Source organism: Polistes fuscatus, unplaced genomic scaffold, assembly GCF_010416935.1.
Source record: "Polistes fuscatus isolate 324 unplaced genomic scaffold, CU_Pfus_HIC Scaffold5, whole genome shotgun sequence".
NCBI classification, from domain to species: domain Eukaryota; kingdom Metazoa; phylum Arthropoda; class Insecta; order Hymenoptera; family Vespidae; genus Polistes; species Polistes fuscatus.
The window spans coordinates 7,834,703-7,849,779 of NW_025113129.1; the positions used below are offsets into that span (position 1 = coordinate 7,834,703).

At 32.2% G+C, this 15,077-nt stretch overlaps 1 protein-coding gene across 50 annotated transcripts in view; it reads right to left on the bottom strand.

Moving 5' to 3' along the window:
* The window catches only part of LOC122522304 (calcium-activated potassium channel slowpoke), a 74,810-nt gene that overhangs the window by 26,181 nt on the left and 33,552 nt on the right, over positions 1-15,077 (bottom strand). For 24 of the 50 annotated variants that reach the window (XM_043643288.1, XM_043643283.1, XM_043643284.1 and 21 more), the window contains exons 7-11: positions 11,496-11,606; positions 9,006-9,111; positions 6,419-6,571; positions 5,928-6,083; positions 4,968-5,104 (exon numbers count right to left, since the gene is read on the bottom strand). In XM_043643288.1, coding sequence (XP_043499223.1) covers positions 4,968-5,104; positions 5,928-6,083; positions 6,419-6,571; positions 9,006-9,111; positions 11,496-11,606 — 663 coding nt within the window. Of the gene's footprint in view, positions 1-610; positions 724-4,967; positions 5,105-5,927; positions 6,084-6,418; positions 6,572-9,005; positions 9,112-10,320; positions 10,427-11,495; positions 11,607-15,077 lie in introns of all 50 variants that reach the window. The other 26 variants (XM_043643252.1, XM_043643292.1, XM_043643279.1 and 23 more) reach the window with 6 other exon arrangements.

Sequence of the window (15,077 nt, forward strand, 5' to 3'; positions counted from 1 at the left end):
AAAAGAAGGAAAAAAAGAAAAGATCCTTTTTTTTTTCTTCACGACAACTCAACGCATACAATTTTCGAACGTTCTCATTTAAATAATCCGCCCTGCGTAATACACTGCTTTATCGTAACATGGAAATATCCACAAGTATAATATACATATAAAAAATGTAAGAAAATCTACACAATATGAAGAAAGATATAATAGAATCGCATTCGAATGTCGTCGAGTGTTGCAAACTGTGTTCGTGTATAAATATGTAAATGTACGTGTATGTGTGTGTGTGTATGTGTATGCATGTGACGTTATTAAGTCTAATTAAAAACGAAAAAAAATAAATAAATAAAACAAAAATCAAAAGAAAAGATAAAAAATATAATTTAATGCGAATTTAAACTCGTTAACAGTCCAAACACACAACGATCGAGCGTTTTCTCTAATGAATTAAAACGTAGTTATTATACGAGTATATTTGCTGTCTTCGTCTTTGTCGTTACCGTCGTCATTCCGTAAGTATATGTATGCAAATTATGCGTTTGTGCGTGTGTATAAATGTACGTTTATGTGAATGTGTCGTTGGTGATGTTCGCGAGTGTTGCAGCTGATGGCAGCGAGAACTTACTCGCTGGCTTGGGGAAATGTCATCCCGGTAAAGGACGGGGAGAGGGTTTCCGTGTACATCTCGCAGCCCGTGCCTTGCAGGTAATCATTCTGCCATGCCTGAGTATCCGGAGACTGAAACACCAACCAACCAGGCTCCACGTCATCAAACCTTTCAAGAAGCACCGTGTACAGAACGTGAATGGGACACTCGTCACGAGAACGATCGCGTACATTTTTTAAGAAAATTTGTAGTCGGCCCAAAAAGGGGAATAAGGGGGACAAGGGTTTTTCTGGGGATACAAGGAAATTCAGAGAAAAATAAAGCGAGGCGATAATATGGCTCTTGCTTTTCTCGAAATCAGCAGAGGAAGAGAAAAAGAGAGAGAGAGAGACAGAGAGAGAGAGAGAGAGAGAGAAAGAGAAAAGAAAGATAGATTCATAGATAAATGTTGGCCTTACTCGTATTATACAAGGTGTGTTGTTTACAAGGGGTGATTCTATATATAAGAATAAATCGATAAAAAGGAGTAACATTTTTTTCGTTTGAAAGAACGTTTTCGAGAAAATCGTTTTCGGTAATTGTAAATTAAAATATCTTCTGTTATTACCTGATTAATTATAATTATGAAAAAATCCATACTTAATGAATTCCTGCTTCGTTCTTTTATACCACTTTAGTACAAATGAAGAAGATTTGAAAATCGTATTGTATAAAATATTCAGTTGCTCCGGACGCGTCATCCTCGCAGTTCGACCGATAGAAACAAACTAAACTAAAAGAGAAAATAAGTAGAGCGGTTGAAGGTGAAATGTTAAACATTACAAAGAACAATGAATTCGAAAGTGTAATCGAAAGAAAATGTTTTTATAGCTAATACGTCACTGGAAACATAAACACTACGAGAACGATATTCTCGAAAACAAGGCTTCAAATGAAAATTTGTTATTCTATTTTTATGGACGTATATATTTTTACATATGAAATCAACTCCGACTCAGTTGTAGAATCCTTTCGGATCCATCATTAATATACATAATTCGTTTAAATTTAATCGACATACACAAATACCGAAATTATCAGTGAGAACGGAGAGAATTCGAAATCAGTGTAAAATATTTCTCGTTATCGCTAATAATTTCTAAAATATTCTCATCAATATCGATTAGATTAACGCAAAAGGGCATTTTTAAGACGAAGAAAATTTTTTTTCAATCTCGACGGATATTCATCGCCACTCTCATACATAAAAAAAAAATTTTATAAAAGAAAACTCTGAGCAGATAGAAAATAAAGAAAAGATAAAAAGTGAGAGACAGAAAGATAAAAAAAAAGAGAAAAAAAAAGAGAGAGAGAGAGAGAGAGAGAAAAAGAAATCGGTCGACTTAACGCGATCTCCATAAAGTTCCTTCCATTTTTCTTCGTTAGAACGATCATGTTAGATCGTTCCAATTAAAAGTGAAAAACTCGTAGGCATCGAAAATCTTGTAAAAAGAAGGAAAAACGAACATTGAGAAAGAAACCGAAAGAGAAAGAGAGAGAGAGAGAGAGAAAGGATTATAAGTTGTGAAAAAAGACCTTAAATAAAGGGAAAAAAAAAAAGAAAAAGAAGAGGAAGAAAACTTCCCTTCTCTTCATCATCGTATAATCTTTTTTTATTGTTTCTTCTTCTTCTACCATCCGATGGAGTCTGTCTGTTCCTCTCTATCTCTCTCTCTCTCTTTCCTTCTCTCTCTCTCTCCCTCTCTCTCTCTCTCTCTACTCGAAATTCGTATCGAGCGAAAGCACAGCCGCTTTCTCTCGGAGTTCTTCACGCTTGTGCGCCCGCGCGCACTTTCCTTTCACGCTCGAAGACTCCCCTAAAGGCGATTGCGAGTCCTCGTTTTCGTCGTCGTCGTCGTCGTCGTTGTCGTCGTCGTTGTTAGTGTCGTTGTATAGTCATGTCGGAAAGAACGTAGACACGTTTATCGTTTACTAACCGTAGCAGCGCACACCCATTTGAAAAAATGGAGGAATAAGAGAACACTAACGAGATCGACTCAGCTTCGCCGTTATCCACTACTACCACCTCTCTTCCTGTTTGTTGCTTGTTTTTTTCTTGTTATTATTATTGTTGGTTGGTAGGTAGTTGTATGATTATTGCTTCTCGTGTATACACACGCGTATACATAATTTTGTATATGCGATAGATCGATATCAAACTGCGTTTATACGTTAGACGCGTGTATGTGCAATTACTATTGTATGGTGATTGGTCGTTAAATTATAGATCACGTATTTGATTACTCGATTCTACTCGAAGATTCGAGAAAGTCGTGAAAAGATGAACATAATAGTTGGAAGAATAAATAAACTTTAACTAAGGTATCCCGAGGTTATTAATAATTCACCGAAAGATATTGGATTTGTTTCATTTTCAAATGCCAATTTTGATATCCAACGAACAACGTCAATGAATTTCTTATCTATTTAAATATATTTTATTATAAGAATATTTATTCTATTTCTGATAACATTAATTAACGAAAATACGTTCGTTAAAATTATTTTCCTTTTTTTCTCGACGAGTTTAATCGATAAGTCAAATTTGTTTTTTATGATCCGACGAGATCCTTTACGTATACTATCTACTTACGATGAGTCGTAGGAATAATCGTACTCGCCTGCACTGTCAATTTTAAATAATTTATATTTGCATATAATGCAAAGTTTTAAAGTGCATTTACAGAGAAACTAATTTAGGATTATTAAACTTTCAAATTGATAAATATATATATATTGTGGCTAGACCACATTTTTGCATTTTATAATGTTTTGGAGATGATTGAATATACTTTTGTAAGATCTATTATCTTATTTTTTTAAGTTGATGATTTATTTTCTTCATTTGTGTAAAATTATACTTCTCTTACAATAAAATAGTAATAAAATCTTTAATAATAAAATTAATATCAATAGACAAGTTTATTAATCCTAAGATATGTTTCTTTGTATAAAAATTTGAAAACATTGCATTAGGAGCAAATATATCAATTGTTTCAAATTTGCAGTAATGGTACGAATACTTCTGTGACTTACTGTATGGTTATTTACGTAAGTGTAAATTTAAATAGAGACATAGTATGTGTGTGTATATATATATATATATATATATATATATATATAGATATATAGATATATAGATATATAGATATATAGTAGTAGTATATAGCAAAGAAAGGTGAAAGTACGAAAAAACGTTACTAAAGCGATGTAGGGGTGGCTTACATCGACTAGGTGTAGCACAGATACGAATTTGTACAATATATAAGTTAAACACGTTCCATGTATATCCATATTACGTTATAATTATAAATATACATATTCATGTGTGTATAATGTGTACGTGTAGAAGAAATAGATGTATATATAATATATATATATATAGCGTAGTGAGAGACATAGGCGAGGCGAAGCTTCATCTCTTTTTTATATCTTTTTTTTCTGTTTTTTGTTTTTAATACTGTGTTTATTTCATTGTTGCTTGCTTTCTATCCGATTCAAGAGACATCCGAGCCCTTTTTCAATTCCCTCCTCTTTAAGATAGACAAGAAGTGACATTTGTATGAAGATCAGCAAACGTCGTGGTCGTCAAGAAAGAAAGAAAGAAAAAAAAGAAAAAAAAAGAAACAAAGAGAAACAAATGGTACAACTCGAGAAAAAAGATTTTTTAATTAAACGAGACGCTATTAGCATTTCTTTCGACTACGACTGACAATAGACGTTGTTAGTCCTAATTTATATTTTACAATTAGAAAATAAAGTGATACGATTTCATCTTAAATACAGTCATATTTTCTAAAATATAAAATAATATTTTTAACGCATTTGCGTAAACATTTCTATATTAGAATTTTTCTAAAAAATGTATAAATATTTCAAATAGCTCTTATCACGATCCTATAGACGAACAAAAAAAAAAAAGTATATATATATTATATATATTTAATTGTAATTTCTATTTAAATTGTCGAGTAATAATACAAAAAATTATAATTAATCCACTCTTCGATTAGAAGGATTTATCAGGATGAACAGTTAATTACAAAAAGCGATGGAGAGTGATAGAGAAAGATAAAATGACAGAGATCACGATCACGATCGATTAAAGATAGTTTGTTCTAGATGAGTTAAAGACTTCGCTTTTCTTTTTTATTCTTTTTGTTTAATATGAGAGTTAAACGATTGATTAATATCGTATAAAAAAAAAAATAAAAAAAGATACATAAGGAATAATAATATTATTATTAATAATAATAAAGTAGGTCTCGTCTCTTGAATCAGAGATACATGTATCAATTTTTTGGATTGTTTTGATTGGTCACATGGACCGACTTACTCAGTGGCTCTCGCAAAAGGCATTCCAATGAAGGTAGGGCTCAGTGTCTCGGTGTACATCTCCATTCCAGTTCCACGTAGGTAGTCATTCTGCCAAGCCTGTATATTGGGCGACTGGTACCAATCAACCGACCATTTCTAAATCACACACCACTCCTATGCATGTACGGATTGTGCGCATTTTTCCACGTTGTACGCGAGACACGAAGTTAGACGTGTTGTATGACATGACATAAATTCACGTACACACAGACACGCGTGCGCGCACGCGACGGGTTATAGGTACGTACTCTTTTTCGTTGGCGACGCCATGCTTCGTTATAAAATATTTTTTTTTGCGAGCCAGGAGTTACAAAAACAAAATTAGAAAAATTGAGAGAAAAAGAGGAGAGTGTGTGAGAAAGAGGAACAGAGTGAGAGAGAGAAAGAGAGAGAAAGAGAGAGAGAGAGACAGAGAAAAGGAAAGTGAGAAAAAAAACATCGTTCGATCGATCGGTAATACAATTTCAGTAGATTTGAATTATTTTTTTTTATTTTTTGTTTGTTTTATTTTTCTCAGTTCGATCGAAATACGGAGACGTTAATTTGGTTATTATTTAAATGTACGCAAAGTCAACGAACTCCAATCAATATTTTGATGTCGACAACTCTCGCACGAGAGGAGCTGTCTTAATAAAAAATTTCGCGCCGTCGATTAGACAGAGGGAGATAGATAGATTGATAGAGAAGTAGGAGAAAGAGAGAGAGAGAGAGAGAGAGAGAAAGAGAGAGAAAGAGAGAGAAATAGACGAAGAAAGAGATTGAGAGAGTGAGTGAGAAGAATAGAGAAAAAAGAAAAAATTGAACGACCTAACGCTGAAAAACTTACGAGTAACGTACTTGCACACATGCATAGAATAGAGGAAATAGGCAAATAATATATTTAATTTGCCAATGGGATGACTTATTATTTTCTACTGACCGTCTTGAAGGATCGCATGGCGAAGAGATTAGCCATCATTGTGCTGAAGCCTGGTGCTAGGCAGGACTGCGCGATAAATCCTAACTTCAATTCGGCCAGGCATATTACATCATCGCCCTGCTTCCAATCCCACGATGGAATGTTTAGTAAATAGGCCTAAAACATAATATATATATAAAATATATATATTGTTTCTAGATCAAATAATATTTTTTATTCATTTTTCTATACCAAATAAAAATTTTATACTATTGTCTCTAAATGATTAAAATTGAAAATATAATCGCAAAAAATTAAATGAAAAATTGAAATTAACGTAATTTTTAATTTTAAATTTTAAAAATTCCTTTGTTATTTGGATACAAACGTTAACACGTTACCAGCCTAAGACTTTTCTAAATAAAAAGCTTAACAAAAGAGTCTTGGCGTTTAACGTGTTAAATAATTTGTTGATATTAATAATATTTCATTATTTTGAATTGTTTTGATACCTTGTTGTGATACTGCATTAGCTGTATAATGACACGAATGTCATCTGAATAGTTCTTGATGGAGATGACGCGCATGATGTTGGCCGCGTCCTCGGCGTCCGGGTCCTGACAATACTTATTTGCCAAAACCAAACAAGCGTCCGCATCGTGGACCTGAAAATCATTTGAACGGAGTGTTGCACTATTCGAGAGGTTTCATCATTCGAGAGGGTAGGAACAAAAGGGAGAGAAATAGTTTAAAATGGGCGAAATGTTATAAGCGATAATTATTGCCCTTCGTACGACGAACCGTTCGAAAAATGCAAAAAGTAATTAAACAATGCGATATTATTCTTTATTATTATTAATAAATAATAATAATAATAATAATAATAATAATAATAATAATAATAAATATATGAAACGCCCGTTAGGGGATCGACAAACTTCCCGTATTAGATAAAAATCGAAAAATGAATAATAAAGTGAAATGAAAAACGAATAAAGAAGAAAAAAAAAGAGATTACGTTTCTTATTAAACATCATTGCCCGAGGCTATGTAATAAACTGCAAGTTCTTTATCATAAATAACGACACTCGTCTGAAGAGAAAAGTCGAGCAGGTTAAGTAGAAAGTGACACGAGCAAGACAGACCAAGAACGACAAAGAATGAGAGAGAAAGAGAGAGAGAGAGAGAGAGAGAGAGAAAGAGATGTTTCATCGCGTTAAAGTGACTAAAGACTCGGGCTTGATGATACGCTACGAACTACTGCTAATAGTAATAGAAAACAAAAAAAACAACGAGCACATTTTAATTTTACTAATAACGATTCCAAGTCATTCAATTATTTAAAAAACGCGATTAATCGATTTATATGTGTCTGAATGTATATACCTGTGTATGAAATAAAAGAAAACTATGTTTTAAGAATAAAACGTTATAAAATTTGAACGTGTGTACATACCGAGAGATATAGACATTATGAAAATGAGAGTTATGAAAAATCGTTTAAAGAAGAAAAATATGAAAGAAAAATAAAGCAGAGAGAGAGAGAGAGGAAAAGAGAGAGAAACGAACAAAACGTTTCTTAAGTCATATGTAAATGTATTTGTCTAGATAAAAAAAGAAAAAGAGAGAGAGAGAGAGAGAAGAAAGATGGATAAAAAGATGATCGATCGAATGAAATTTGCCAAGACGAAATCTTTGGAAAGACAGGAGAGGGATTAAGGGGTGACGCAGGTCGCAGGTTGCACGTGTATCTGCACGTATTAACTAATGAATAAATGAATTAATTATCATGCCAAACTAACGAGAACTATCAAGATTCGAAGTTTAAGCTCGACGAAAACTACGAAGCATCAATTACGCAATAAGATAAGAACGCAGCCAAAAGAACGTTACATGATTTATGAATATATCTCTATATATATATGTACATATATATATATATGTATATGTATATATGTATATTTATATGTATATATATATCTAGTTCAAAATATAATAACATAATGAGAGAGAGAGAGAGAGAGAGAGAAAAAGAGAAAGAGAGAGAAAGAGAGAGAGAGAGAGGTAATCGTAAAACCTCTATGAAAAATGAAAAAGTTCCTTGCTAATATAATACAAAACAAATAATATTAGATTCAAACTAACGTTCCAAATGTCTCTAATAATTAATTAAGAGGAGAGAATACGATGTGGCCATTTCGCATCTACCAAATAATCTCCCAACACTTACCCCACTCGGGATGATAGCAGATATGGGTTTATCCGGTGGGTGAAACACATAACCTTTATAAGAAGGTTACATTTACGTCCTTTCTTTCGTGAAAGTTTCGAGGAACATTTAATGAAGGAATTAAATAAATATGCATCTTTAGATGCATATATGTATATACTTATGTATATTATATACGTGTATAAAAGTATACGTATAAATACATATGTATAAGGGAAAATTCACAAGGATTTTACTTGTTTTATTTTTAAACGAGGAATAATTTGTAATAAAATAAGGATAAAGGTCCTTCCTTTTTTTTTTATGAATACTGTTACTTTTTTTTTAAATGTACTCTCAAGAATACAAGATGATAGAAATATTGTACTGTCTGGATGCTTTGCGTTGTCTATCACGCACACACAAAGAACATATGAAAGCACGCATGAAAGCTTATCAGGCGCGATAAGACAGACAGATAGGCAGAAAAAGTGAGAGAAAATAGAGTAGGAATAAAAATAGGTAGGAAAAATATTTCGCGAACACGGTAAATGTTTATAGCTACGTAGATGGAAATTTTGGGACTCAATACACAAACAACAATCATCCTATAAATTATAATCGTTGGTTTCGAATATTCAAAGAGACAAAGAAAGGATTTTATGGAATTTCGTGGATAAAATTGTAATATCGCGAGAGTAGAAGTACAGAAATAGATAATAATCGTCATTAATGTTCGACGAAAGAGAACGCGAAATTTCATCAGGAAATGTCCAGGTTTCGTGGGGAATAGTAAGAAAAAAATAAAGAGGTAGAGATAACGATAATTAATAGAAGTATTATTTTACGCAAGTATCATCGACGTCTTAATCGTGACCTCGAAGACTCACCTTGACCCGTAGTAGGTCAATGGGGTTCATGATGGTCCCCTGAAAGAACTCCACGGTGGTGAAATGTCGCTTGAACAGTCCCTCCAGCTCGAGATCTGGTGGCTTCCTAAATGGTTGCACGAGTCCGAGACAAAATGATAGATATTTCTTTTAGAAATGTACGTTCACCTTGGATTTTCAGCGATACATCCTTTTTCTCTCACAGCGAGTATGAGAATATATCGTCAAACCACTCGACGTGCACCTAGCTCGCCGAAGTATCTCCGACTTGTGTATGCTTTTTACTTTGGTTTATTATATTTTTATATATATTTATATATATTATATATAAAAATATATATAATAAATAAATAGATACATAATAAATATAATCTACATACACATATAGCGATATAGAAACGTATATGTGTATGTTTAAATCAATGAAATAAATAATATAATAATAGTATTATAATTAAAGCGATATATTAAAGTAAATACAAATTAACATCCACGCTCGATCACTATCGATTAAGATTGAGAGAGATAAAATAATTAAATTTTTATTAAAATAATAATTATATGTATATATAAAAATAATTTTTGTGTTAAAAAAGTAGATTATTTAATATCAGGTCAAGGATATTCTATATATATATATATATACTTTTGATTATCGACGATAGATCGAGATGTATGCTAAATAGATCTAAGTAAGTCTCTACTGCACGCTGATTCGGCTCAATAGCTCAATACAGCATACCATGCAGTCGCAGGCGATTGCATTCTACATAATATATTGCGTGCGTGCGTATATGATGTGTGTACGCTCGCGCGCGTTTAGTGTATAGTCGATAATATTAAATCATTTCAAATAAACAAACGAAATAATTCAATAAATAATAGAAATAAAAATAAAAATATCGATTACAGTAATTTAAAAAAAAGAAATAATAATAATAATAACAGTTATGATGAAAGATTAGTAACGATAACGATAATAATGATAATGACAATGATAGAAAGAGAAAGAGAGAAAGAGATAGAGATAGGCAAACGAAGATGATATATACTCTATCGATGTTTCGTGGATCACGATAAACGTGAATATATTTTTAACGACGCGTATTTTTCTCATTATCCAGTCGAGTTAAAAGAACCTAAAGAGCTGCAAGGAAAGAATAAGAAGAAGAAGAAGAAGAAAAAGCTCGCGTGAAGGGCTTTCGTTTCGAGATATAATACGTATCGCTAGATTGATGGAAGTTCATTTGTTGGTTGTTGTATATTTTTTTTGTTTTATTTGGTCGTGTGGTAATTGTTTTAGGGTTCAGGATACCTTGACGCGTTCCAGATCCACGGCATTCATCATCGTGCCCTGAAAAAACTCCACAGTGGTGTAATGCCTCTTGAGGAGACCCTCCAATTCGAGATCTGGTTCTTTCCTGAAAAAACAGATCACTCCTTACGACAACGGCGATCAGACTTCTTTACCCATTTTCAGAAACACTGTTCTGAGTGAATTAGCACGCAAAAGTCGTTTGTTTGTTTGTTTGTTCGTTCGTTCGTTCGTTCGTTCAGTCGTTCGTTTAATCGATCGATCGATCGTTCGAATTCGTTTAGACAACAACTCACGCGGGAAAATTCGAAAGGACGTATCTCGTTTCCTTTTATGTTCCATGTATATTTTCTTTAATTTTCTTTTATTTTATTATCTGTCATTTTCTTTTTCGTTCATTTCTCCAGTTGGATTTCATCGTTGCGAAATTAAACGAGTTATGTGATCCTTCCGTCTGATCGCCCTTTCATCGTGTCACAGAAAAATAGTGTCTATCAACGGATGGAAGAAAAAGATAAAGAGGGATAGAGAGAGGGATACAGAGAGAAAGAGTGAGAGAGAAAGAGGGATAGATAGATAGAAAGAGAGAGAGAGAGAGAGAGAGAGAGAGAGAGAATATTTTGAAACGTATGGCGACGTATACTCACCACCATGTCGCCATATCGCATATGGTTATGACGTAATGGAACGATTATATAAAATATGATCGTATACTAACAAGGAAATATATATAATGAGATAACATTGAAGGGGGTGAAATGTGTAAGACTGCTTTGTGATTGTGATATGACAGTAGTAGACTTACTTAAAACATATTTTGTGTTAATGACGCCATCTTTATGCATACTTGTAGCTTATTTTATATTGAAGAAAACAAAAAAGTAAATATAAAGAATAAAGGACTTCCACTGATTCTCGTGCGATAGAAGAAGAGTAGGAACAATAGTAAATAAATGATGAAAATAATAAGAAGAAGAAAAAATAATTATGGGGAAAAAAATACTATATATATATATATATAGGTCAATAAATGGATAAAAGAAAAGAAGATTTATGATTAAAAAATAAAAAACGATGATTATCGAATAGGATATCAACTCGGTCCTTACTCTTTCCTCTATATCTTTTCATTTCTTTTCTTTCTTTCTCCTTTTTATTGCTACCGATGTTCATACCTATGCAAGAAGACAACTTCTACATCGACGTCCTCGCGATCCTCGTGTAAGAAGTCCTTGAGAAAGTGCGAGACCGATTCGTAGGTGATATGACCACACACGACAATATGTCTGTCAACACAAAAAATATATTAGAGGTCTGTCGCAAGGGATGACAGGGTAAGCGGATTTATTCAAGGATCAAAGTCTTTTCAAGCAACTACTGTGTGCACGCTCTAAAACAATGTACATATATATGTATACATACATTATACACATCATACATACGTCGTTTTTAATATATTTACATACATACATATATATATATATATATATATATATATATATATATATATATATGTATATATATATTATGTTTGCATACATGTATGCGTGTGTATGTATACGTATATATATAAAAATAGAGATCAATCAACTAGCACGTTCGCGCGACAATTCTTTCGCTCTCTTCTTCCGTCCTCTCTCCGTTACCGTTAACATCTTCATCTTATTCTTTTTATGCTGTCTACTCGGAACGTGTCTTACTCCGAGAAAGATCAAGATAAAGAGATAGATATAGACAGAGAGAGAAAGAGAACGATAGATAGAGAGAGAGAGAGAGAGAGAAAAGATAATAGCTGAAAGAGAGTGAGAGAGAAAGAAAAGTAAGTACAGAAGAAATAGAGAAAGTGAGTGAGAGAGAGAGAGAGAGAGAGAGAGAGAAAGAGAGAAAGAGAGAGATAAAGAGATAATGAGAGAGGGAGAGACAAATAAAGATAGATAAAGAAAGAGATAGAGACTCATGCAACTTTATTATTACGTGGACAAAATTAAACGTTGTGCACGAGACGACAGGAAGAGAGAAGAGAAAAAAAAAGTGAAGTCGATAACTTTTGTTTCTTTTTCCATTTTTTCCTTTCGTTTTGTTGTTTACTTATTTTTTTCGTTTATTTTGTTTTATTATTTTTTAAAATAAATTTTATTCTTTCCTTTTTTTCGATCATTTTTATTTCTCGTATTTTTTAAAAATATTGTTTTAAGCAAAATATCACTTTCTAGACGTTACGCATTCTGTATCTATCATAGGCTATTTTCTTTTTCTTTTCTTTTTTTATAGAATCCGTATACCATTTTAGCCTGCCGCCATGTTGAGTAGAACGTGTTTTCGTAGCGCGTAATTTCGTTTCTTGAGTTGATAAAAAAGAAACGGGGGAAAAAAATATTTTCTGTATGTACATTTATATACGTAGAATAATGAAGATTTAAAAAAAAAAAGGTATAAATCTACCGAAGATCACCGATACGTCACTTTTTTCTCTCTATATTACTTTTCATTTATTCCGAACGGCCATTTTGGACGATGATGAGATCCGTGAAGAAAGGAAAAATAATTAGCGCGAGAGATTTGTAGCTTCTTAATGTTAAAAGAAAAAGAAAAAAAATGTATACATACGCATACATATAAGAAAATAAAAAATTAAATAGAAAAAAATATCTAGTACGATCATCATCGACAAAATATAAAAAATTAATCGTTGACGCGCATGAAACGGTTCGTATCTACGCGTATTCTTCTTTCTATGCTTACTTTCTCTTTGCCAATGTGGAGGAGAATATTTGCAGCAGCATCAGCAACAGTAGAACGATTGTTGGTAAAATATGCTTATCGGTTTTTTTGTCTTGCTTGTTATATTTTGTTTTACATACGCACACATACATGTACATGTATGTATTTATGCGTATACATATATGCATATAAGGATAAACATACGTATACCCATATACACACACACACCCATAAAATTACAAACAATGGTCTAAACTTACCGATAATTTGCGATAGGGATTCGGCTTATGCTTTTTAGCCGACTAACGTGATTGGGCAACTAAACACACACCTATATGGTAAGATATCTGTGCTAGGTATATATATATATGTACAATATACATTACAGTAGGAGAGAAAAAGTAGCAAGAAATTCGGACAAAGGACTCGCTGTATAATAATAATAATAATAATAATAAATAATACAGGCTCATACTTTTATATATATATATATATATATATGAATATATTAATAAAATTGTTTTCTTGCAGTAAAATAACAAGTGAGTAGTAGCGGTAATAATAATAATAATAATAATAACAATAGTAACAATATTAGTACAGGTAGTGATGCTGGTGGTTGTGATAATGGTGGTATTAATATATATATAATATATATATATATATATAAAAATTCTCAAGCACAAGATTCGGCCGCTATTCGGATAATTAATAATAATAATAATTACTTAAATTAATCTCTTGCGTGCCACGTGTGTGCATATTATCATTAAAGATGCTGACGTTTATCTTTTTTCTTTCCTTTCCTTTTTACACTCTCGATGGATTCGATATTACGAAAAAGATATACAAAATAGAGAGAGAGAGAGAGGAAGAGAGAGAGAAAGAGAAAGAAAGAAAAAAAGAAGAAAAGGAGGTTTAGTGCTGCTTATTAATATTAGTGCAATTAAAGGGGCTCGTTACGTTTTATATACAAAATTTACACATCCTTGTCATGAATTAATTACGATATCTAAAAAAGAAAAAAAATTAAAGTTTCAAAAAAAGATCCATGATTTTAGAAGACAATATTTATTTAGCATGCTTAATTAGTGGTTAACAAATTACTACCGTTCGAATATAATTATAATTACCTAAGAATTAACGAAACGACTCATTATGAATTTAATTCTTTGATTTATATAACAATCGAATAATCGAATATTTCGATAAAAGAGAGTTAATGAAAAAGTGAGATGATCTATGTACAATTACATATATACAGATAAATATAAAATAATATATACGTAAGTATAATATAAATCAATCCTATTGAATTCATAGTGAGCCTGGGCGGTGATCGATATAAGCCCTATTGCCATTATTAAATCTATTCTACAATAGGAGGCCGACGTTTCGCTGTGTGTAAGTATTAATTTGTGTGCTTTTTCTTACAGATTTTACATTTACAACAGATACATACTATATTTACGTATGTAAGTATATGTAAATCATATTGTGAGAACAAAGTTATATTTCTCTCTTTCTTTTTTTCTTTGTTTATTTATTACATATTAAATGATAAAAAGTCCATCAACATTATTTCGAAAATTGAGAAAAAGAAAAAGAAAGAGAGAGAGAGAGAGAGAGAGAGAGGGGAAAGAGTGAGAGAGAAAAAGAGAGAGAGATAGAATAAAAATAAAAATTCTATGTATAAGTATGTTAAGACATGTGTGTATGCGTGTATAATAATATATGTGACATATTATACTAGTTCGTGCGAGAGAAAGAAAGAAAGAGAGAGAGAGAAAGAGAAAGAGAGAGAATAAATTATAGCAATTACTCTCTCTCTCTCTCTCTCTCTCACGTGCTCTAATGTCACGCTTTTCTGAGTTTCGATTTGTTAGTTTTTCCTTCTTCTCGCCCTGCATTGCGATAATAATTTAAATAATAATAATAATAATATTTGCGAGAACGATACCGACAGTTTCGTACTAATGGTGGAAGTGTATTGGTGGAGTAGCGGTGAATGTAATATTTTGTAGTGGTAGTGGTGA